This window comes from Botryllus schlosseri, chromosome 8, assembly GCF_051294905.1.
Source record: "Botryllus schlosseri isolate E-star chromosome 8, Bs_hap1, whole genome shotgun sequence".
NCBI classification, from domain to species: domain Eukaryota; kingdom Metazoa; phylum Chordata; class Ascidiacea; order Stolidobranchia; family Styelidae; genus Botryllus; species Botryllus schlosseri.
Window position 1 is genome coordinate 23,779,510 of NC_137243.1, and position 24,402 is coordinate 23,803,911.

Sequence of the window (24,402 nt, forward strand, 5' to 3'; positions counted from 1 at the left end):
TTTTGTCTATTCTGCATTCATTCTCGCGTAAGAAGGGCTCGGAACCAGTTCTGTTGTACACAGCACAGTTTTAGCTGGAACAAGAGTATGGTCGGATCAGATCTCTCGAGTGCATGCCAGATTCTACCTTAAATCATGCAAAGCTATAAACATCCACTCGCCTAACACTATGGAAGGAAGCATTGATTCCGAACTATATATACTGGAACCGCTGGGATCTCTCAATTGAAAGAAAAAGGACGGTTTCTCAACTCAAACAATTTGGTCTTACTGTCTTTGATATCATACACGTTTTCATTGACAATGCTATAGGTCGAGGAGCCGACAAGAAATCCGATAATATCGTCCAGTAGGAGCGTCTTTTAAATAATTGTTTTAGGAATACTTCATTTCATTTCTAAATAGCCGGGTTACTGTGAACAAAGTCAGAGAGAACACGACATTGACAATTGCCAAGCTTATATCAGATTTATTGGATTTCATATTCGATCTCTCAAAGTCACCGACTGTGATCTGTGCGCTCTACGTAGCACTGCATGTCGGATGGGAATGATAGTTCGTGAATGCAAACTGCGAATAAAACCAAAATTAAGATTGAATGCATGTTAAGGAAGAAACCTTACCAAATAAAATGCTTCACCGACAAGATATCGCGATGGTGGAGCGTCCGGCTTCTTGATCGGTTGGTCGTTGGTTCGATCTCCGATATATGATCAGTAGAACTGGTGTGGGTATGGCTTCACCGCAAAGATTGCGCGGGAGATAGCATGGAGTGGTGGTGCAAAAGTAGAAAGCCTTACTAGGCTAGGCTTACCATATTTAGAAAATCCAAAAAGAGGACACTTTTTCAGAAATTTGCAACTTGCAAAACCGGAGTAGAATTCTCAAAAAACGGTGAATTTTTCCCACTTTGTGATCGGTTGACTAAAAAAAAAAAAAATGGTCATCTTTTCGCTCAGAGGTAAGTCCACCGTTTTTCACTCCGAAATACCCGCCGGAGCAGCGTCACTTCTGTGCTAATTTGCGGCATATCACTCGCAATTTGCTCTAAATCTGACCTAAATTTTCAAAAGAGAGGACAAAATTTTTAAAAAGAGGACAAAAGGGCGTCCTCCGAGGACACTTTCAAAAAAGTCAAAAAAGAGGACAAATCCTCTTAAAAGAGGACGTATGGTAAGCCTATACTAGGCTATTTCTGTACCTTCATGTACCGTTCGAAGAAGTATAAAACGTTGTCTACCTATTGTCGCGGAAACGGCTCTATGCCTATTTTTCACATAGTTGGAAAGCGCATTATGCACTAATTAACCTAAAATTCGAAATTAACTGTCACATATCAATTCTTAGGAATTCGAAATCGTCATTGATTGCTATTACAGAGCATAGGGTTTACTAGTATAGTGCCTCAATCGGGCGAAAAATTTTTCCAACAAATATTGGTAAGAGGTTTGATTTATGACTACTAATCCAAATACTGTGAGAAATAGAACTATATTTGATATTGAAAAATGGCAATGTCTGCCAGCCTATTCGGATTTTAACATATCACAAGAAAATTGATCAAGTCAAAACATATAAAATTGATTTCGACTCATCGTCACATCACTGTCTTATAATCGAGACATGGATAGATTTTGCGTCTTCACATTGCTTTGAATTGACTACACTAAAACAAGCATCTCGATCCCGATTCCTATCATATGGCCATGTCGCAATTGGTATTCTGATATGATGATATAATATGATGGTGGTCACACATTGTCTCTAGAGTAGGGTTACCATGCGTCCTCTTTTAAGAGGATTTGTCCTCTTTTTTGACTTTTTTGAAAGTGTCCTCGGAGAACGCCCTTTTGTCCTCATTTTTGAGATTTTGTCCTCTTTTTTGAAAATTTAGGTCAGATTTAAAGCAAATTGCGAGTGATATGCCGTAAATTAGCACCGAAGTGACGCTCCGACGGGTATCTCGGAGTGAAAAACGGTGATTTTAGATCCGAACGAAAAGTTAATTTTTTTTTTGTCATCCACTTACCAATGCGGAGAGAAAAACGGTATTTTGAGCTCTGAGCGGACAGATGACCATTTTTTTAGTCAACTGATCACAAAGTGGAAAAAATTCACCGGTTTTTGAGAATTCTTCTCCGGTTTTGCAAGTCTCAAATTTCTGAGAAAGTGTCCTATTTTTAGATTTCCAAAATATGCTAAGCCTACTCTAGAGCAGTGCTCTTCAACCGATGTTCCGCAGCGCACTGGTATGCTGTAAGAAGTTTGCAGGTATAAGTGACATAAGTTGAACGACCACAGGAATTCGTCCGTTTCATTCATTTTGATTCAGATGATATTAATTTACAAAAATGTGCAGGAGAAGCAATCGTTCTAAGTATTCACGAAAACAAAGTTTCACCACATTACTAACCTATAATTACATATTTTATACATTTCTATATATTACTGGACCAGTTGTTGATCAGAATTCACCTACTTTCGAAAACTCGTGGTTTTTACTCCGTTTCGATGCTTCAAAGATACTTACAAAAGTAATCTTACTACTACTAGACACTTACATCTTTGATCATTTTGAGCACGAAAAATAAATTGACTAAAACTGGCGAATTCCCGATAATTCGAATCCAACGATTTTACCTAACCGAAGTAAATGTGATATAAATACCACGGTTTATACAGCTGTTATGTTTGGTGTGCTACGAAACGTCAAAATATAAATTATTCCGAGCTCTGAACATCATTTTAACATTATAAACTGCCTTTGGAATCCTCAAATACATCTATCTATACAAGTTGATATACTGTTTTCTGGTTAGCATTGTGTTATCATTCATTAGTTGGTAAGGCTTTCTTGCCCTAAAGACAAAAGTATGAAGTAGAAATTATCGTGTAGTTTTAGTCTTCAACCGAAAATTCAAAATTGAGAAGCGCGTATAGGTAAGACTTGAAAGTACTTTTGAGAAATTCAGTCTGTTTTATAATTATTGATTAGGGCAGGGGTTCTCTGCGGGGCGCCAGGGCGTCCTGCGGGCCCATATGGAATGTTGCATGAAGGGTGCCACAAGATAATCAGGTATTGCAAGTCTGTATCATCTTTCATTGTTTAGCTTCAACCCGATATACCCCTAATTCATGCGTTCAATTCCGGTTACGTTTTGGCAGTCATTGGCACCTCTGCCTTACAACCGGAACGCAGAACATGCTTACATTATTTTGACACATCATCTCGCCGCTTTGCAATTTCCGTAATACAGGGTCTGATGCCATGTTTAGAATGATACTGACATTTCTGGACTAAAAACAGCAGCAGCCTTCAAATTATACCGGTTCGGATACATTTCCAGTGCGGATCGCCTCCTTGCAGCCACAAGCGGCGAGTATGTCTCAAGACGTAAGAGTCCCATGTATATACTTATGACCGCTCTGTTCGATATGTAATACGGAACTATCCAATTAATACGTTAGTCTTCATAACAAATATGATTATTTCCTAGTCCCCGACGATCAAATATTGACTATAATATCTTCTTTCAGTCCTAAAGCGAAACTAATATTGATGCAGACTCATAATTCCCGACCACGTCGACGATTTGTCTAAAACTTTCAGATAATCAAACACTTCAAAAGATAATATCATAATGAAGCAGACGAGCCTAAGCAGGTATGTATCCGAGAGTCATACTACCTTATGTTCCACATCAGCTGATTTAGGGTATATTGACAAATAGAACACCGCTACTCCATGCCTAACTTCGTAATCATGTGAAATGAGCATATATATTTCAGATGCGCCCAGACGAAGAGGGTCGATTCAAGTGGCTCTGATTGGTTATCTTAACAAGGTAAATATTATAACCGCTCATTCGCTGTATTCGTTATTTACATGTTCTATCGTTGAATGTAATCGCAGTTGGTTGTCAAGGTAACTGTAATATATTTGATCTCAAGGAGACATATAGTAGTATTAGTATGAAATTCAAGAATTGACGATTTTAGGCGAGCGAAAATGAAGGTATATACTAGGGATGGTGCAAACCCTTAAACCAGGGGTGCCGGAAGTACGGCCCGCGGACCGCATTCAGCCAGTCACAAGATTTTATCCGGCCCGAGAAGCAATCTCACGATATATTAATATAAAACAAATTCCTACATACACGTTTACAGTTAAATATTTTGTATTCATCACAACGCATACCCTGGGTCGACACCAATATACGATATAAATAAAGGAAGCATAGAAATATGCCGAAATATGCATCATTGTTAGAGAAACTGCTCTACAGGTTTTTGAATGTCGGCCGCCCAATCAACTTATTATTGCCGATTCCAATGTTTGAGCTGGGAAAGGTACATGCTCGTTTAGTGTTGATTTTATATGCTGCCAGCCAGAATTTCAACCAAAGATGTTACAATGACATGAAATATTGTATTATATGCACAGTGCACAACCTAGCAAGGTTCGTTTCTGAACGTGAACCTCTAAATTTCTGAGGTCCACACACATAACGCGAACATGGACTTCACGTTCACACCATCCCTAGTATAAACACCATGGCACCATTCAAAGTTCAAATCTCGCAATCTTATTTTTATTTCTGTAAATTTCAGAGAGTAGTATTGTCCTCGGACACCTTGCCAGTTGACTCCGTCAGCATATGAATCATGCTTTCAACGTAAGTATCTACCATTTATGTGAGAGGCATGGCAGGATGTAAACCATCACGCCCCTTTATATACAACCGTGGTCATCCAGCATCGGTCATTTATAGACCGAGGTTTTGTCGCTGTTTATGTTTTTGGGACCGCATTTTATCAGCGGTTTGTTCGCCAAAACTTCACGTCTTCATGTGCCCCGACGCAGAAGGGGTTGGCCTCGAAATGAGTGAGTCTCATTGGCCTTAACTCGCTGGTTGCACACCCCTACACCAGTTCATCCCAATGGTCTTCCACCATATTTTCCAGAAAAAAAATCAGTCGAAAAAATCTGACCTTGAATTCTCAGGAGATAAAGCCATATTTACTGCGCGTCTCGCTCATTGGCTACAGTACCCAAAAAATGACCTTGGATATGTAAAAACGATCGCAGGATTTTTTGCAATAAATTCAATACATATTACATACATATTAACAGATAGCTCTGGCACCGTGTCGACTCAAAATTATACCCTTTGATGCCATACTTTAATAAACCATGAAGGCGTAAACATTTGCGTTATAATAAACTTGCAAATGTGGGTACCTCGCGTTGATCGAACCGTTATTACGAAAATATGATGATTGTTTAGCGGAAGAAAGCAGAAAGTCAATTTGACATCATTTTTTCAGACTGTCGCAGGCTCAGACGGGATGATATACTGTATGTCTGCCAGTATAGAGATTATAGAGCTCTCTATACTGCCACTTTTGGTTACGTAATAATTATAGTGTGGGAATATTAATTCACTACGGCTTGTACGAGCTACGATTAGTGGTGCGTCGTATTAAGTTTTTACAATTGCGTCGCAACTACAAAAGTTACACTGATCCTAAATTTCCTATTAGGTTTATTTGAATTTTACCACGTCAGAAAAGTTAACAATTATTCACGATTTTCATTCGCACTTGATCCGGATTTTCATTCGCACCACCTTCATCATTCGCACTGAAATTTTTTTCATTCACACTAGTGCGAACCGTCACACAGGTTGAAAAGCACTGCTATAGATTATTATTGATAAAAAACGACACTGAGCCTGAAAGAAGCCCACAGGAAGGCCGTTAAGATCTCGTGCAAAGCGTTTGAAAGTAGCTGCCGAAGAATGGGCGACTAACCGATAATAGAACGGTGAAAAGACTAGTAATCACGAAACCACGGGTCTTGATTAGCTAATCGGCTATGCCTCAATGACCACGACAGCACCAGCCAGAGATATCTAAAGGTTTAGATATCCCTGCAGCAGCTTGCTAATTAGGTGATCAACGAGTTTGCTTCCGGCGGCGATGCTGAAAGCGCATTGCCTGACAGATAATGATTTGGGATTGATTCAGGGTATGTTGAGGTACGAAATACACAATGAACAAACAACAGCTGCTTCACAAAAACGTCTACAGCAAGACCGCTTTATTGTGAAGGCAACCGCCGTAGCCTATATGCTAGGCTTACCATATTTTGTAAATCTAAAAAGAGCGGACTTTTTCTAAAATTTGAGACTTGAAAAAATCAGAGAAGAATTCTCAAAAACCGGTGAATTTTTCCCACTTTGAGATCGGTTGACTAAAAAAAATGGTCATCTTTTCGCACGGAGCTAAAATAATCGTTTTTCACTCCGAAATATCCGCCGGTGCGTCAGTTCTGTGCTCATTTACGGCATATCACACGCAATTTGTTCTAAATCTCACCTAAATTTTCAAAAAAGAGGACAAAAGGGCGTCCTCCGAGGACACTTTCAAAAAGTCAAAAAAGAGGACAAATCCTCTTGAAAGAGGACGTATGGTAACCCTACTATATGCCTTGTTTTCAACGAGGGAAAGCATAGGCGTTTATGCAAGTGGCGACGCATTGCTAGTTTCAGAAAGGATATGGCATTATTGAATACAAATATAAAGCTTAACAATGACACTACAATTTGTGTGAGCTTATTGGGCTCAGGTTGCAGTACATAGTTCAAGTTCGAAAGCTCTTGAGGATCGGCTAAATAAGCGGGTTATGCTTAGCACTTGTCAGATGCTAGCATCAAACTGTATTCACTTGCAAGTGTTGTCAAAGTCCTTGATGGTAACGAAGAAAAGAGGTGTAAAAGTAGGCACATACTATGCTGGATATGATTTGTCAAAGTCCCTAATAATCGCGCAGAAAAATGGTGTAAAGGTAAGCACAGACAATGCTGCATAGTGAATAATATCCAGCATAGTTTGTATATCATATCAATCATAGTCTGTGCGTGCATTTAAACCTCGTTTCTGCGTCATCATCAGGGACTTTGAAAACACTTGCAAGTGAACTCAATTTACTGTAAACATTTGGCTCATTCATTGTTGGTTACCATGTGACAATCGCAGCGTAGCAAAACAAAGTGATATCGATTTCACACGGCGACCCTGTAGTGCGGATCTTTAGAGCTGCGATGACCAGCATGTAGTGAAGAGCAAATACATTCCCTTACTGTATTTTCCACCCATGCCTACCCTTAATTATGGAGATGTATAGTCTCTTCTTACATTGCCTGTGTGTGAAGAGTGCGAATGTGCTAAGAAACAACTCAGCTTCCCTTTTGGGTTATTATATTTGTAAATCCGACTCTACATGGGTCAGTGGCTCACCAACCATGAACCTCACTGCTCTATTCATATCGCGCCCAAACAACAACAATAACAACAACAACAACAACAACAACAACAACAACAACAAAACAACATATAAATCAGGTTGAATTATTTCTTTTGCTATAGCGAGGACCATTATGGAGGTGATGTGATATTACTTTCAGAACTGTAATATTGGTAACACAGCGCTATACATGTTCACTTCATTGATAGATTACTACATACTCACACAACTATGCCTATGGCCTATATGTAAATTAGGAAACAGCGAACATTATATTCAATCGGTAAAGGTGCAGAAGGTTGGTCAAATCGCGGTTTATGCTCGCAGTCTCATCTTCATTTCCGTGAATTTCAGAGAATAGTAGTACCCACGAAAGTCCCTCCAGTTTACTCCATCTGCGAAGGTCTCATGCTTTCCCCGCAAATACTTACCATTCAGGTTGGAGGCATGGCAGCTCGTGTACCACCATGCACCTTTATATGCTACTGCACAGCTGTTCGCATGTGAATCGTGATCTCGATCTTTCGTAGAAAATGGCACTTTGCTGAGTTGTAAGTTGTTTCCTGAATCAACGGATGGTAAATTAAGTAGAACCAATGTATTATTTTCACCGCATTGTTGTCATTAATCTGAGAACCAGTCAAATCACTGAAAAGGGCTACAAGAGAAAGGGCAAACACATAATAACTAAAATACTGCTCTTGCACAATAACATATTGACCGACCTTATGTAATACCCTGAAAATGGGATTGGTATGTGTAGTGCGATGTCGAATTTTTCTCGCGACCAACGACGACGTTTCTCAAAGTGATGGCGGGTATCAATATCTGACACGCCTTTTAAAATGCGTGTATATACCCTGGTGTATTGTTTTATATATGCCTGATCTGTAGCATTAAATAATATTCAACCTGTCTATAAGGCCTACCAGACGCTACGCACTAAAAAAATTAACAATTATTCTAAAATGGCGAGATTGTGAAACTGGGTAATTTACCTGCATCACCAATGTATCCGGAGGTCGTAATTGGGAAATTGTCACGGTATTCACCCACGTGGAAATTTCTGTTAATAGGAATATGTCGATTTCCATAATAATTTTGTTTTGCTTCTGGTTTTAAACTCAAAGAATATATATATTGAAATGTAGATACTTCAGATTCCATTTCTTTGACATGTAGTGGGAGTTGGTGTGATTCGAATGGAAGTCACAAAGCGATGATGCTACCTTCTAATCCAGGGATGGGCAAACTACGGCCCGCAACACCGTTTTGTGCGGCCCGCGAAAGTCTCAATAAACGTAGAAATATTGATAAAATGCGTAAATAATCAAATTACTGTGGGTACTTGATTAAACTTTTTCCTAATATATTTCAACATGATAATGAAAATTTATATTCTTACCATAGTATTTTATTTATTTTATTGATGGCGCGATGGCCCGACCTCGCGGCCCATATATTTTGAAAGCTTTCAATTGCTAAACATCACAGAACGTGAATCGTATTCGAACTCCAAGTGTGATTTTAGAATGGCAACACGAGCAAGTTTGATACTTTTTGTGATGTACTTGGATGAACCGATTAGCGAGTGCGTTAGAAAGATTCGTCCTTGGTATGTGTAGAAGTATTATGCTCGTAGTGTTTATATATAGTAGAAGCGTATTTTAAGGTAAAATTGTTATGATGCTGTCAGCAAATTTAGGAACAGATCGCAGCTCACAGACTCAAATTTACAACCAGTTCAAAGAATCGGGACAGGGATATCAATACTTCCTGAATCGGGACAGCCGACTTTCATCCCTAATTTTGACAATGAGGACTACCAGCATATATATTCTCGTCATTGTTTCTGAAGCGTGTACGTTATCATCAAATCAATGTTTGGTTTGTCCTAAATTATACAAATGGGCTACATAGATAGCATAGTGGTATAATCCACAGCTGCGACACCAAAGGGTTGTGGTTTCGAGTCCAACCGAGGTCGACTCCAGAATTCCTACATAAGTGTTGGAGGTATATGCTCCTCCTCGCCATATCATCCGTGTAAGCGGTGTCTTATAAAAGCCTAGAAGTGGGCCGTGCTACAAGTCGGCATGTACGGAATAAGAATGAATAAAATTGGCCTGGTGTATATGACCATAGTAGTCGACAAATACCATGAATACCACAAACAAACAACAAATATACATATTATATCCACGTTATCAGTCACCTCATAATCAAATAACAATATTGAGTTTTGGCTTAGTATCCCAGTTTTATATAGTGCGGCCCGCGAATGGATTCAACCGTAGACTGCGTCCCGCGAGCTACAAAGTTTCCCCAACCCTGTTCTATAGTCACTCGATAATATCTGAACAGGATTGCGTCATGGGTGCATGCAATTGATACAGGCCAGGCATGTCAAGCTCATTTTGGTTGCTGACCGGATTCATACCTGTTGACTCTTTTTAGGGTATGGTTAAGAAGATTATGAATATCCAGCGCTACGTTCACAAGAGGGCATGCTTTCCAATATAAGCGGCTTCAGAAATCATTCGCTCGTGAAAGGAACTGATAAACATATGTTGTAATATGATATCGTTGCAATCGGATATGGGGCGTACACTTACCTCCCCTGACGGGCCTAACGCTGACCATGGTAATTTGGAGCATTTTAAAAATTACATGTTAATGTTACCTCCGTGAGTTTATGATCGTTCTATTTATGTTCCGATTCATAACACACAGCAATATAACTAAAGCCACAACTTTGCTATTTCTCGGGGCATGAATTATATAGGCCAATGTTTGGTGTTGTTAGGTATATTTACTCAGCGACATGCTGTGGAACAGGGGTGGCCAACCAGCGGCCGTAGAAGGGAATTTGTGCGGCTGTCGACACGTAATTCAATTAGTATGTGTGGGCGGCCGTCAACATGCAAATTAAGTTTACGAATTTTTTACGAGTTTTTGGGAGATAATAATTAATCTAGAAATTTCCTTCGCGCTAGGCACGATTCAATGCGACTGTAATTTTCAATTTTAATGTAGTAGCGCTCTTTGCCATGTGAGCCCCACAGTAAAGATGTGAACAGCAGAGTAAAATGATGCGCCCCATATAGACATTCCAACTTTGAATCGTGTCCTTCACTCGGAAGAAATTTGGCACACCCGAAAATTCATCATAATTTATATCATAGCCTAAATTTCTGAAAATAACCCTCCAGCTACTTTACCGGTGAATCTAATCACATGGGATGAGAAAGGATACATTTTTGATAGTAATATGTGAAGCTACTAATATTAAAGGCAAAATCCATTCGAGAATTCGAAAATAAATTAGTTTAGCATTATTATTTTGCGTCCATTTGGTTCATTAGGACGATGCCCTGGAATGCAGCCGTAGGCTACACGATTAATCGAAATGCGGCCGTGAATACCAAAAAGGTTCTCACCCCTGCTGTAGAAGCTGGCACAGTTGAATGGCAATGCCCAGATCACAATGCACTGCCTAATTCATTCTCATTATTCTCTTGGGCTCTGCATCTATTACAGATTGTCTTTGAGTCAGACTATGATACTTTACCATTGATTTTGACTTGAGTCCACGACTAAGTGAAAATGACTCGACATGACTCTCAAAACTCTCAAAAAGACTTGCGAGTCGGAACGTCTTGACTTCCTGGAAGTAGCCTACATGTATATTTCATAATAGTATTTTTAAGTTATAGTAGATATATGCTGGATAACACTAGGGTTTGTGCGTATAGTCGGGATATATAACAACGGGGTCGGATGCAGACGTGCGTCGGGGTGTATTCTGCGATACCCCATGTTTGTCATATCTTATATGGACAATGATATCTAGATATAGCTATGTTTGTTTCTTTGTTTTGGGGTATTCATGATGTTTGTCGACTACTATGGTCATTTACACCTGGCCGATATTCTTCGTATTTTCCGTAACTGCCGATCTATAGCACGGCCCACCTCTAAGCTTTTTGTAAGACACCGCTGACGCGGATGAGGTGGCGAGGAGGAGCCTAGGTATAGATATAGCTATGTATACATAATGATTTGAATTGAAGTTACAATATTGCGCTCGTATTAAGGAAAGGAAGGAAAAGAAAGGACGTAGTTTATTTTTGTGCGGCATATACACCGACTCATGATACACATACACACGATCTGTGCATGTGCATGATGTGCATATGCCGCCGGACAAGGAAGTGCAGATATAGCCTTTACGGCTTTCTAAGTCATGCACAACCCCTCCATGCTATCCCAGTAATGCATGAGCGTCAAGCAGGGGAGTCATGGATACCATTGTTACTAATCAGGTCTTTGGTCTGACCCGGCCGGGAATCGAACCCACGACCTACCGATCAAGATGTCGGGCGCTTCACCATCACGCTATCTTGTCGGCAAACGAGTACTTACCACAATTCACTTGATTATACCAGTTTCTATATTACCAACAAGTGTCAAAGTATCAAAACCGTTTCATACAATCCAAAGCACACCTGTAATAGGCATATCTCCAATTACCATCGAAATCTTCCATATCAACTCGGAGCTCATATGTTCCCAATTTCATCAATCGAGATATCTCGTCCAGACCTACAGAAGCGAATTAATTTACAGACTTGTATTTAGTTTCCAATATATCAAACAATGCCTTTGCAACACGTTCCATTTATGTGAAAATTGAATAACCTGTCATGCGGCGGGTATCACGGGACGGTCATCACGTCAAATACCTATATTAATCGAATACTTAATAACAGATTATGTCAATAAAAAAAGGAATTTGAACTATGATTATGGGGCCCAATTACCAAGTGGTACGCGTCTTTTCATCAATGGAATACGACCCTGTTCCGCATTCCTTTATATATGCATGTGCTTTATTTATACCGAAGTATACGAAGAGTCATTTATTGCTCGTTTCGGTTCCAAGAAATTAAAACCGCAAATAATAAAGTTACCAATGAGGTTAAGAGTAAACTCAAAATTGTTACGAATGGACTGATCCACACGGACATGTAGTGAATATGGATTATTTGTAAATGATTAGGTGACAATGCAATATATATTAGGCCTGCCCCTAATGAAATCGAATGCAAGCTGACATATTCGTGAATTCGAATCCCAGCCCAGTGGTGCATAATATATAGCAACTTTTACCAAGCCAGAATTCTCCCGATGGATTGCCGAACCCTGCCATATAATCATTCCAGTTTCTGTAAAAACCCACAGATCCATCCATTCGTCGTTGAAACGGCTAAAAGACACATCGCGGCAATCAATATACTTTCAGTGATAGTATGGATCTGGTACACTTTCTACTTACTATCCATCCAATGAGATCGTTACAGGGTGATTGTTTTAATTCGCGCAGTTCCTGGCGAAGTTTGAGATATTGAAATTCCGATACAGCTATCATTGTTTCATTCTTGTCTTCTACGCGCCGTTCTCCTTGAGCGTATTTCGCAGACCACGACAGAGTATGATGAACACAGACCACCAATAAAATCAGACCAAGTGATGAAAGCGCTGACATATCTGTATAGGTTTATTCCATATAACTGTCGGGATGGTCGCACAATCTTTATAATGAGTGAGGAAGGTGCGTTGACTTTTATTTTTCGAATAGGCCTACTTGTGAGGTCAATCTCATGAAGAGTGTAAATATGGCACGGACAAATTGATTCATAAAGAAAAGATACAGAGCTGCAACTACGATGACTGAAGTATGAGGGTAAAATAAGGTGTGCGACCATGGTCGAGTAAGTCACTCTTAAAAGTAATTTCAATTTCTATAACATCATTCCTATCATTGGAATTGTGTGACACATTTCTAAGTTAAAATATATTGAAAAATCGGCTTACGTAAACATATTTTCTGCTAATACTGCTGGATTTCGACACTATTCCGTGGCACATGAATATGGATTACTTGATATAGCACTTCACCTGCAAACAAGATGTTACACCTATTAGCAATTAATAAGAAAATGAGATCTATTTGACTCTGATTTTGATATTGATTTAATGAATGGTTAGAGTGGGCGTTAGCCTGAGGGAGAGAGAGAGGGAGATAAAATTTAGTTTCAACTTCAAACCCAGAATATATGAATACAGTGGCTATAACTATACAATATTATAATCTGCGAACATGCAGTCTGGTTTTTGCCAGTCGTACCAGTTTAAGTGTAAATACTATTTTCGATATATGCACGGCTAATATCCAATTACCGATTTTATCCGCCTCTGTACGGACTGATAGTGGTTGTCAGCTGCAAATATTACGACAAGTGTGTAAAATCGAAATGCAGTGCCGGACAGTAAAGAGTTTGGAATATCTGTCGACAACCTTGCCATGCGCAATGTTATAGTAATTTCACTTCAGACTTACTAAGTATCCAGTGGTTATGAGCAATGTACCCTCTAATTATGACGAGACTGCGCGCACTAACCAAATCACTGCGCAGACCCTTGGACGTAACGACTGAAAAAAGGTCATCACTTCGGATATTTTGCGCGTAACTTAGATTTTTTGTGCGCGTGTCAGCACTGCGCATTCGCGCACGTGCGCAGGTTAGAGGGAACATTGGTTATGACAAGCTTTTAAATACATATTGTGGCTTCTAGTCCATAAAGAAAATATATGGGTTACAATATGTTTCCTCCAGCGTATGCAAAATGAATATTTACGCAGCCACATAACCGCCGACCTAAGCAACGATTTCTCAGAAACGTCCAGGCAATCAGACACATCAAAAGATATTGTCCTACTGAAACAGACGTGTCTAAACTAGTATATATAGGAGAGTCACGCTATATTGTGTTTTAGCTTATTTAGGATGTAAAGTAAATATATATATATTACTGCTACCCCACGCCTAGCTTCGTAAACATGTGCAATGTAGGACTACATAAATATATCTTTCTGATATGTTCCAGTGAAGTGGAATGATGTGAAGTGGCACTTATTGGTGACCACAACTTCAATAATCTCAATTCCCTGGCGTTATATTCGGTATTTAGAGTTTCAACCGTTGAGTGGAATTACAGTTGGTTGGCACGGTAACTGAGACGCGTTTGATCGCAAAGAAATACGTAAATAAATAATATATCTTCGAATAACTGTAACTGTAACTTATTATACTAACTCTATGATGTGTAGACCAGTGTTTCCGATCTAAAGGGACGCGACCCATTGGCCTGTTGCCAAGCATTTCTAAATAATACGGTTTTCTTTTTAATATGTCAATAACGATGACTTTTGGTTGTTACGCAATGCCAGCAATATTCTAATTGATATTATACTAACTTTATAGCACAAATAAATTAACTTTTGGAACACAGACGGTCTTACGTGGGACGGTTGTCGAAAATAGATGGATCTCAATTTCAGATATTTCTGTATATGTTCCTGGTGGAACATCCAATCAATCAAGCCTGACTTGATCTCATAATGTATAATATGCTAGCTCAATTTCGCAAAATGATTATTAACATGTGTATTGTAGTAGAATCTTGTTTTCACGACTCAGCGAAAAGTTGGGGTTCCACGAAGGCTTGCAGATCGTCGCAAAGAGCACTTGAATATATATAGAATCACACCGATTAGTTATGGTACGAACCCGTGAGTGGTTCAGACTCGTGGTAACTAGAACCTTTTTGAAAGGTCCTGTGTGAACGCAAACGTAAACCTATGACGTCACACATTTCAGTGAAGTGATATACAAGATACCAAGCGACAACTCAGACCACATTATGACACAATGTTGAAGTACATGTTCACTTTTTAAACGTCACCAAACGTATCAACTAGAGCAAGTAAAAGCTAAAATAATCCCAGAAAATAAATACTTTCTGTGGTTTTGCCAGCAATATCAACGACGACTTGCGTTTCACTTGCTAAGGCATTGCAGCACAGACTATGGTCCGATACGGTGAACTTACCGCTATAGGAAACATATTCACACACGAATACTGAATGTGTGGGCAATTCGGCATCGACAAGATGGAAATTTATGGATAGTTTTCATGAAAACCAGATGTAACGGGCAGACTTGGACAACTAGAAAACTTTCAACTTTTCCAAATTAGATTGGAATTAAATTACAACGACAAGGTTTTTTTTCGAATTAGAGTATAATTAAAATTACAGCTGCACAGTTTGAAATTAGATTAAAATTATAACTATAGCTAACAGTTTTTTTTTTAAATTAGATTAGAATTAGAATTACATGAAATTGTTAGGTTGTCTATAGAAACAATGCTCAACAGATTTGGTTCAATTTCATCCAGTAGAAGCGGAGTCATTGCCGTCGAAAAATTTTGTTGTGACTACCGAAAATACTATTTTATTCAAATCCAAGTTTTTCGACATCAATAACTCCGCTTCGGCTTGTTTGAATGGAGCCAAATTTGGTGGGCATCGTTTCTACAGACAACCTAACAATTTCATGGGTTAACAGAAAATTTTGACTCATTTTTATGTATTAAATTTAAAAAAACTTTCTTCTCCTGTAGCAATGCGGTTGCTGGTTGGAATCAAACCAAATTTAGTGTGCAAGCTTCAATTAGGTAACCTAACAATTTTATCAAGTAGCGAGTAGAATTTGAGAATAAAAAGTCATTTTTGAACACCCCTGCTGCACCGCAAGCTTGGCTCGTTTCTCACTATACAGTTCTCCTGTAGCCTTTTCAGGAAAACCAGACATCAGATAAGAATTGAAATTACCGTAGACCATAGAAAGATTTCATAAATTCGATTAGAATTAGAATTAGAGCATAGAAACATTTCACAAATTAGAATAGCTTCAATTAGGATAATTAGACAACTAGAATATCTAGTTGTCCAAGTCTAGCAACACCACCTGTATCAGGAATAACTGAATATATTTTTGAAGATTGTTCCTGTTAGTAGTGTCATATTCCATTAGTAATTTTATATTAGTCGCGAAGATTCATATCGCAATTTTCAAAGTAGAAACTTTCGAAAAACTGCTTACCATACCTGGACTATTTTTCCGACATTTTGTATTCTACTTCCACTTGACGTAGTTTTGACTTGTATTGGGAGCTGTTGCATCTACTTGTAATCGAGTATAAATTGACGGCGATATTTCAACATCGACTTAAGTAGCAACGCTGGTAACTTTGACCATCTCTGCATTGGTTTACCTCATATATGCGACTACGAAAGAGGGTTATCGCATTTCCACATCAACACTATCATTTTCATCCCATGATGCGGACGAATGCTTATGCTGTCGAGAATTGAATACCACCTGGTATGCATCAATATGAATCAAGCTCGGCACCTGTCGCATAGCTCAATTTGCACCTTTTTACAATCCCTGCGAACGAAATACGATCGTTTTCACAACTATATTTACTTACTTGAGTAGATTTAAAGTCAGTCATTTCTACTTCTACTCCAAGTAGTTTCAAGTTGCTTATTTAGGAAGTACTTGTACTTGTTACTTGTATTTGAGTAGATTTTTTTGTCGCTACTTCTACTGATACTTGAGTAGCTTTTCAATTACTTTGACCACCCCTGCAGTGATGACACTTTTCAGCCACGAAGGAATCGATAGGGGCTAGCGAGAGGTGGTACTAGCTGAAACACTATCTTCTCTTAACGCTTAAGCTCCGTCGTTTTCTCCGTCTTGGCAGTGTCTGAGCTATTGCACGTCTACCCATTCATATCAGTTGATTCTCCATCGATAGAATGCTGTGTCCATCGCCCAAGCCGTTTCAGGTAAGTGAGTAATAGTAATGGAAAACAGCTTATTTTGAACAACAACAGCAGAATCTGATTGCGGGGTGGAAAACATGACGCCAAGGGCTTAATGCTACCCGCGGGTCCTGCGTTGGTGAACCATGCTCTAAACCAGTGGTTATCATTTTTTTAGACACGCCTCCCTTTATCACGGTGAAAAATTTTGCACCGCCCTTATCGTCATGTCACAAAATGCAACCAGAATTCTAGCAATCCCAGCGGATAGTTTGGTGGCATGGAAGGTTATTACTTCGGCAAGTTTTTCCAACTTTTGCAAATTTTTTTACAGCTTTTGGCAACTTCCTAAATACTCAGAAGTTATGTAGGATGCTGTTTTAAGCTGTTAAAGAAATGCCATAGTGCAGCTTTTTGCAACTTTTATCCATATTTTTTCATGCAACTTTTTGCACGTTTTTATCGATTTTTCATGCAACCAACTTTTTACTGGAATTATTTGGCAGTATTTATAAATAGATCGCTTGATTATTCGACTGAAATACCGTACATCAGCACTGAAGTAACGATATGCCGGGTATTTCGGGAGCTGAGCCAGAAAATAAATCTTTTTTTTTTTTTAATTTTTCAAGTCAACCAACGGAGAATGTGGATGGAAAACTTTTTTCGGGAGTGGAACTGGGAAGTTGACCTTTTTTTTAGCCCGACCAAAATGTGGTCTTCTAGTGCAAATTTTGTGAAAAATAAATAAAGGCAACTTTTTACTGCAACTTTTGTGATAAATAAATGCAACTTTCTGTTATGTCCTTGATCTTGTTTGAACAATAACTCGAAACGACGAGGTTGCAATATGAAATCAGTATATATTAACAGCAGAATAACTTTAAGACAGGCGACACAATCCAGAGTTCAGTTAAATGAAAGACCAGTAGACAACAGAGCACAGGGTATAAATACGAAGCACGACACACGAGGAAATAATGATTGGCGATAAATACTAATCCTAGACAAATAAGAGACAAACGATACCAACGTAAAATGCACGAACATAACACTTTCCACGGACTTGACTGCAACAAAAACTTGCCCTCACTGTTGATGAGGGAATTCTCAAATATTAAATTCGAATTATACACGGAAAAAGCTGTGAATTGGAGGTAGATCGCGCAATGCGCGAAAAAAAATTAGTCGACTCCAGCTTCGCCCCTCCCTTCACATGCTTTCACGCCGCCAAGGAGGGCGCCCCCCCCCCTGCTCTAAATGCATCGTAGCTACTCTTATGACGAAAACATTCAATGAATAGGTGACACATTTTATTATGAAATCACCAAATTACAAAGCGCTTACACCTTACAGCAGGGGTCACCAACCTTTTTGCAACCAATGGCTACTTTTGGGTACTGATTGAAGCGACGGGCTACCATTTACTCCCGTCGTTTACCCGTGTCAGACACAATTTCCGCTTTGATATTCATAGCATTGGGCAGGTATCGCATAGTGGTAAGACCTAAGAGATTCTTTTAAATCAAAACATCTCATTTTAAAATAAATCTTGTCACACGTTAGACCAGACGTCGTGTTATTTGTTTCTGAACCAGTCAATGGGAGGCCTGGCATTGCATGATATCAACTAGTGCGCCGTACTATGATGGTATGTAACTTACACTGCAACTCTGAGTGAGTGTTCCAGAAGTGCAGCGTGTTCTGTGTTAGTTATTGGATGAATGTCGTGTCCGCAAAGGCTGATTCACAACGATAAGTTGAACCAAACACGCTTGCAAACTTCATAGCTTCTGCGCATTCACCGGCACTGTACTTTTCCGTGTCAACAATACCCAAAAGTTTGCTGCAGCCTTATAGGCTTTTAGGTGGAGGTGATTTTGCAGTGGTACAATTTCAATCTCTAACTGTTCAGCATCCAGACATGACAGATTTCATTATACCTGACAGCAGCATCGATTAAAGAAAGTTAGAAACATGGTACTATAAATCGCGTTGAATGTAAGAGAGACAAGCTGTGTCAAAATATGCAATACATATTAAGCATACTGCATCTGCTAGTACGTCACCTCCATTTGCTACCGGATAGTAATGTTGTTTACTACTTTGGCATTGTCCGGGACGTCGAGCTACCATAACGGAACCCCTCAACCCTTTCAAGAAGACCGTGGATAGCATGCCGTTATATTGCCTGTATGGGCAGTACGGCGTAGTCCTATTCTACGTCTTCCTTTATCTTGTTATTCTACTACATGTTGATATATTACTAATTGTAATTGGGGATATTTGATATCATCATTTTAGGTGTTTATACATATGTATTGTCATTTCAAAGTCACATGTTATAGTGTGATTTAAACAACAATAGCTAAATAACTCAATATATATATTTAAAAGCTCACTGGTGATAATCTGACGAATTTTGGCAAATGCTGCTATTCGATCTATTTTTAGAACAGGCTCGCGGGCCACTCATCTAGTCGTCGCGGGCACCAGGTTGGTGACCCCTGCTCTAGATTTTGAGATTGCAATTGCTATCTGGCATAGGGCTGTTCAAAAATAACTTTTTTTTCCCGATTCAAGCCGGTCACCTCTTAAATCGTCAGGTTACAGTAGAAAACCTTGCTCACCAAATTTCACTCGATTCCAACCAGTAAAGGCCTCCGCAGATCCAATTAAAATTTTTAATTTATTATGGAAAATTAAAAAAAAAAAATTCCAACTTTTTCTGCCAACCCCATGAAATTGTTGAGCTGTCTTCAAAGACGTTGCAAAACAAATTTGAGTCAATTCCGACCAGTAGAAGCGGAGTTATTGGAGTTTTTCGTTGAAATTTCTCGGATTATCCTTGATTGGTTGATAATCCGCGATTTATCAACGAAAAACTCACATAACTCCCCTTCTACAGGTCGGAATTGACTCAAATTTGTTTTGCAACGTCTTTGAAGACAGCTCAACAATTTCGTGGGGTTGGCAGGAAAATTGGGAATTTTTTTTTTTAATCTTCCATAATAGATTAAAAATTTTAATTGGATCTGCGGATTCCTATACTTGTTAGAATCGAACCAAATTTGGTGTGCAGCGTTTTTTGAGGTAACCTGACAATTTAATCAGTGAATGGCTGGAATCCGAAGAAAAAAGTTATTTTTGAACAGCCCTTGTCCAGTCTTCGGCAGTTACTTTCAAACTCCCTGCCCGAAATGTTGAGGAATTTCCTATTAATTTCCTGTGAACGTCTTGAAGGGTCATTAAAGTTTGCTATCGATATTCGATGGAATGATACATTGCAACACAGCATTTCTGAAATTTTCCGGATTGTTGACAACCCTAGTGTTTTGAATGACTAAATTTTGATCATTTTGCACTCGCATTTTCATTTTGATTGCTCGAAAATATAACCTGAACGGGGGTGAGACACTGACGCACCGGGCATCCCCCGTGATAGCAGAATTCATAATAAACTGCTCGATATTAATCGAATGCTATTGCCACACTGATGCCAAACATCTAAATATGAATAATGTAAGAGTACTAGAACGCCCACAAAATCACCAATGACGAATGACGGTGTAATTCAGATGTGTTTCGTCAAATGACAACTAGGGCTGGGCGAAACCGAGTACCTGAGTGATTCGATTCTGAATCACGTAAAGTGCTTCGAGTCGAGTCAAGTATTCGAGTATCACTCATCATGACGTCACAACAGAATATAATATGCCAAAGTTGAAAAATGTACCTTTTATCCCACCACAAAGAATATAATGCATTTTATCCGCCACATTAAAGATACTTTGTATTTTTTTCGACCATACTGATTTCATTGCCCTTGTTGACAATGTTGTGGGATGATGATGACTTTGAAAATATGTTTTTTCCAGTAACGTTTGCAGCTTTGTACACTGTCTCGTAGGCTGCGACACGGCCAACCAAGATTTCAAGGCTTCCTCAGTGGAAAATGGTAACAAAACTATGATTCTCGATAGTAAATTAACTTTTAGTTCTGAGGAGCGCATAATTTCAGTACTCGAAAATCTCATCTTTTACTACTCGACTCGAATCATTACTATTAATACTCGATTCAGATTTGAGTACTCGAATCATTGTGCCCAGCCCTAATGACAACGCAGAAAAATCATAACCATTAACCATGTGAGGCACGGATTTATCTGCACCGTTTATTGCTGGTTAACAATGTGACAATCGCAGCGTAGTAAAACAACGTGCAATTGGTTTCGCACGATGTAGTGCGTATCTTGGAGTTTCGATGACCAGCATGTAGTGCGGAGAAAATACATTTACTTACTGTAATTTTCTCTCTTGGCTATTCTAAATAATGGAAATGTAGTAGTGTCTTTCGTTGCCTGCGTGGGAAAAGTGCTACTGTGATAAGAAGCGATGTAGCTCCGCTTTGGGTCTATATCAGAGTTGGATCAATTACATTGTTTCAGTTCAATTAAAATTACAGTTACAATTGCTTTCATGAATGTTTCAATTACATTACAATTACAATTACAATTACTCCATGCAAAAAATATCAAATTACAATTACAATTACAATTACTCCTTGCATGCTTCAATTACATTACAATTGCTGCTGTTGAACATGTAATTGAATAATCATAAATTCAACCGTGCTCCTTGACAACCGTAGCGTCGTATTTAACAACAATTCAAGTCTGGTTCAGATTGTGTAGTAATAAATGCGTTTATGTGCGTACATAGTATGCTATGTGAGATGTCATTGTGACAATAGGCGCCGACTTACGAGGTTACGAGGTGGCGCAGCCACCTCGTCACCATATTTACGAGGTGGCGGCCACCTCGTACAAAATGCTCAAACGCCCCCAAGTTGTTTGTGACCAGTAATTAGTAATCAGGCGAATCGATGCGTCCTCCTTAGAGACGTCTTCGTTATTTATACGCGCGTAGTCATGGGGTTCGAATCCCCCTGTTTGAAACGCGAAACCCGTCATTTTGAAATGACCATTTTAACTCCAATATTCAGTTGCAATTCAATAATTGTGTTATTAGTGTTCCGTGCGGCCAATTTGCGAGAGTCAAGTTTTCAATCAGCGCGAAGAGTCTGTGATGATATCCCGCTGAGATGGTCGCGAAATTAGGTCAGTCATTGCCGTGCGCGTGGCAATCGTTGCCAGCCTGATTTATCGCATCTCGAACAAGCCTGATTCCGCTGGCTTGAACAATCGCATCTGCAATAGGCCCAGTTCAAACTATATCATCGCTTGTTTGCGCAATCGCATCTGCATTGGCGGCTTCTGCCTGGTGTGCACGATATTACCGTGTTGATGATCATACCGCGTACTCGTATGATAAGCTTGTCGACGAGCCCGGAAGTGCTGTTAATTAGCGACACCCTGATCAGTCGTGAACAATTAAATACGCGCGCTTATCACTGCGTCCTACGTCTTAAGCAGCCTTGGCGACGATTTGTGCAAGTCAGAATGTAAAAGTTTATTTGGAATATGTGCTACAATGACGCCGATTTCAGGTCGTTCAGACCTTTCCTCTTTTCTAACTCAAGCCTTATCGCAGCTTCTGATGGTTATGTTCAAGTATTAGCGGAAATCAATTACGCGTGCACATTGTACAGTACATGTACAAGTACATTGTACATGTACAATAGGGCTCTTCAAAAATGACTTTTTTTCTCAAATCGTACTGGCTACTTGATAAAATTGTTAGGTTACCTAATTTAGGCCTACACACAAAACTTGGTTCAATTCCAGCCAGTAACCGCTTTGCTACAGGAGAAGAAAGTTTCTGTTTATTATATAAAAATGAATAATAAAAAATTTGAAAATTTTCTGCTCACCCCATGAATGTGTTAGGCTGTCTATAGAAACGATGCTCACCAAATTTGGTTCAACTCTAACCAGTGGAAGCGGAGTTATTGCCGTCGAAAAATTTGGATTTGAATAAAATAGTATTTACGGTGACTTTGTTTATTTATTATAGTTGTGCTCACCGTAAATACTATTTTGTTCAAATCCAAATTTTTCGACGGCAATAACTCCGCTTCCACTGGTTGGAATAGAACCAAATTTAGTGAGCATCGTTTTTATAGACAGCCTAACACTTTCATGGGGTGAACAGAAAATTTTCAAATTTTTTATTATTCATTTTTATATAATAAATAGAAACTTTCTTCTCCTGTAGCAAAGCGGTTACTGGCTGGAATTGAACCAAATTTTGTGTTTAGGCTTAAATTAGGTATCCGAACAATTTTATCAAGTAGCCAGTACGATTTGAGAAAAAAAAGTCATTTTTGAAGAACCCTATGTACAATATACATTGTACGCACGCGTCGCACATGTTTGCGGACATTCGATGTCATTCAGTTTCGCGAAGTCACTATTTAACCACAATCGCTAATCAGCATACACTTAACGGCATTTTATCCAAGCTATCGTCGTCGGGAAGTAGGAGCCAAAGCATGGTAGGCCCGAGACGCGGTAGTTAGGCTAGCGATATCTTTCGTACTAGGCCTATTGCAGATGCGATTGCGTAGGCCAGTGATGATCTCGTGTGCACCAAGCCAACGCAGATGTGATTTTGTAAGCCAACGATGATATCGTGCGCACAGGGCCTATTGCAGATGCGATTATTCAAGCCAGCGAAATTAGGCTTGTAGGTGATGCGATAAATCAGGCTACCAACAATTGCCGAGCGCGGGGCAATGAATAACCTAATTTCTCAATTATCTCAGCGGGAGATCGTGTCGCGTTACATTGAGCAGTGCAATGCGTACAGACGAATCTCGCTTATTGTCGACACGCCTTTCGTTAATTGGCCGCGCGTAACACTGATAATACGACTGAATTGCAACCGAGTATTAGCGTCAGAGCGCTCATTTGAAAAGGGCGGGGTTTCGCGTTCAAAGAGGGGGTTTCGCGCTTCCAAAAGAGGGGCTTTCGACCCCCGAAACCCACTGGCTTTGCGCCTGGATGTACTCAAAAAATGCTTAGCTAACGTAAATCGGGAAATGCACAAATGCCGCCAAAATCCCTGTTTTAATCTGCAAACAATTGCCGCGATGCGAGCTTCTCAATGCGAAGCCAGAAACCGCACGAGACAATTGCTGATTAGCTGCGCGATTTCACGTTTGTAATCATCATTGTTGTCGGTTTGAAACCTCATATTCGAGAGTTGACGTGTGTTTTTTGCGAACTTGCCAGCCCAGTTCGTGGTGTATTTCGTTACTCACACGACACATTGCGCGTTGATAACATTGATGCAACTTCAAATTCTCAGTGACGTAGATTCTGAATTTTGTTCGATGCATTCCGCCTGATGGAATGCATCGTATACATCGTCGGACGACGTTTTAAGATTC

The 24,402-nt window shown here is 39.4% G+C and overlaps 2 protein-coding genes across 2 annotated transcripts in view; one reads left to right on the forward strand and one right to left on the reverse strand.

Moving 5' to 3' along the window:
• LOC145444551 (ficolin-2-like) overlaps positions 1 to 24,402 on the forward strand; it is a 207,159-nt gene that overhangs the window by 26,771 nt on the left and 155,986 nt on the right. The gene's annotated exons all lie outside the window — the stretch shown is intronic.
• LOC145444549 (ficolin-1-like) lies at positions 7,400 to 12,903 on the reverse strand. Its single transcript, XM_080322545.1, has 5 exons — positions 12,648 to 12,903; positions 12,482 to 12,578; positions 11,818 to 11,914; positions 8,308 to 8,375; positions 7,400 to 7,872 (listed from the first exon to the last, which is right to left on the reverse strand). Exons 1-5 carry the CDS (start codon positions 12,855 to 12,857, stop codon positions 7,625 to 7,627), a joined length of 720 nt encoding a protein of 239 aa, XP_080178671.1. The 5' UTR covers positions 12,858 to 12,903; the 3' UTR covers positions 7,400 to 7,624.

Coding starts and splice junctions, on each gene's coding strand:
- LOC145444549 (XM_080322545.1), bottom strand. CDS start 12,857: ATGTCAGCGCTTTCATCACTTGGTCTGATTTTATTGGTGGTCTGTGTT. Junction 12,579..12,647: donor ACGATCTCATTGGATGGATA/GTAAGTAGAAAG, acceptor TGTGTCTTTTAG/CCGTTTCAACGACGAATGGA. Junction 7,873..8,307: donor CGGATACATTGGTGATGCAG/GTAAATTACCCA, acceptor CCGTTGATTCAG/GAAACAACTTACAACTCAGC.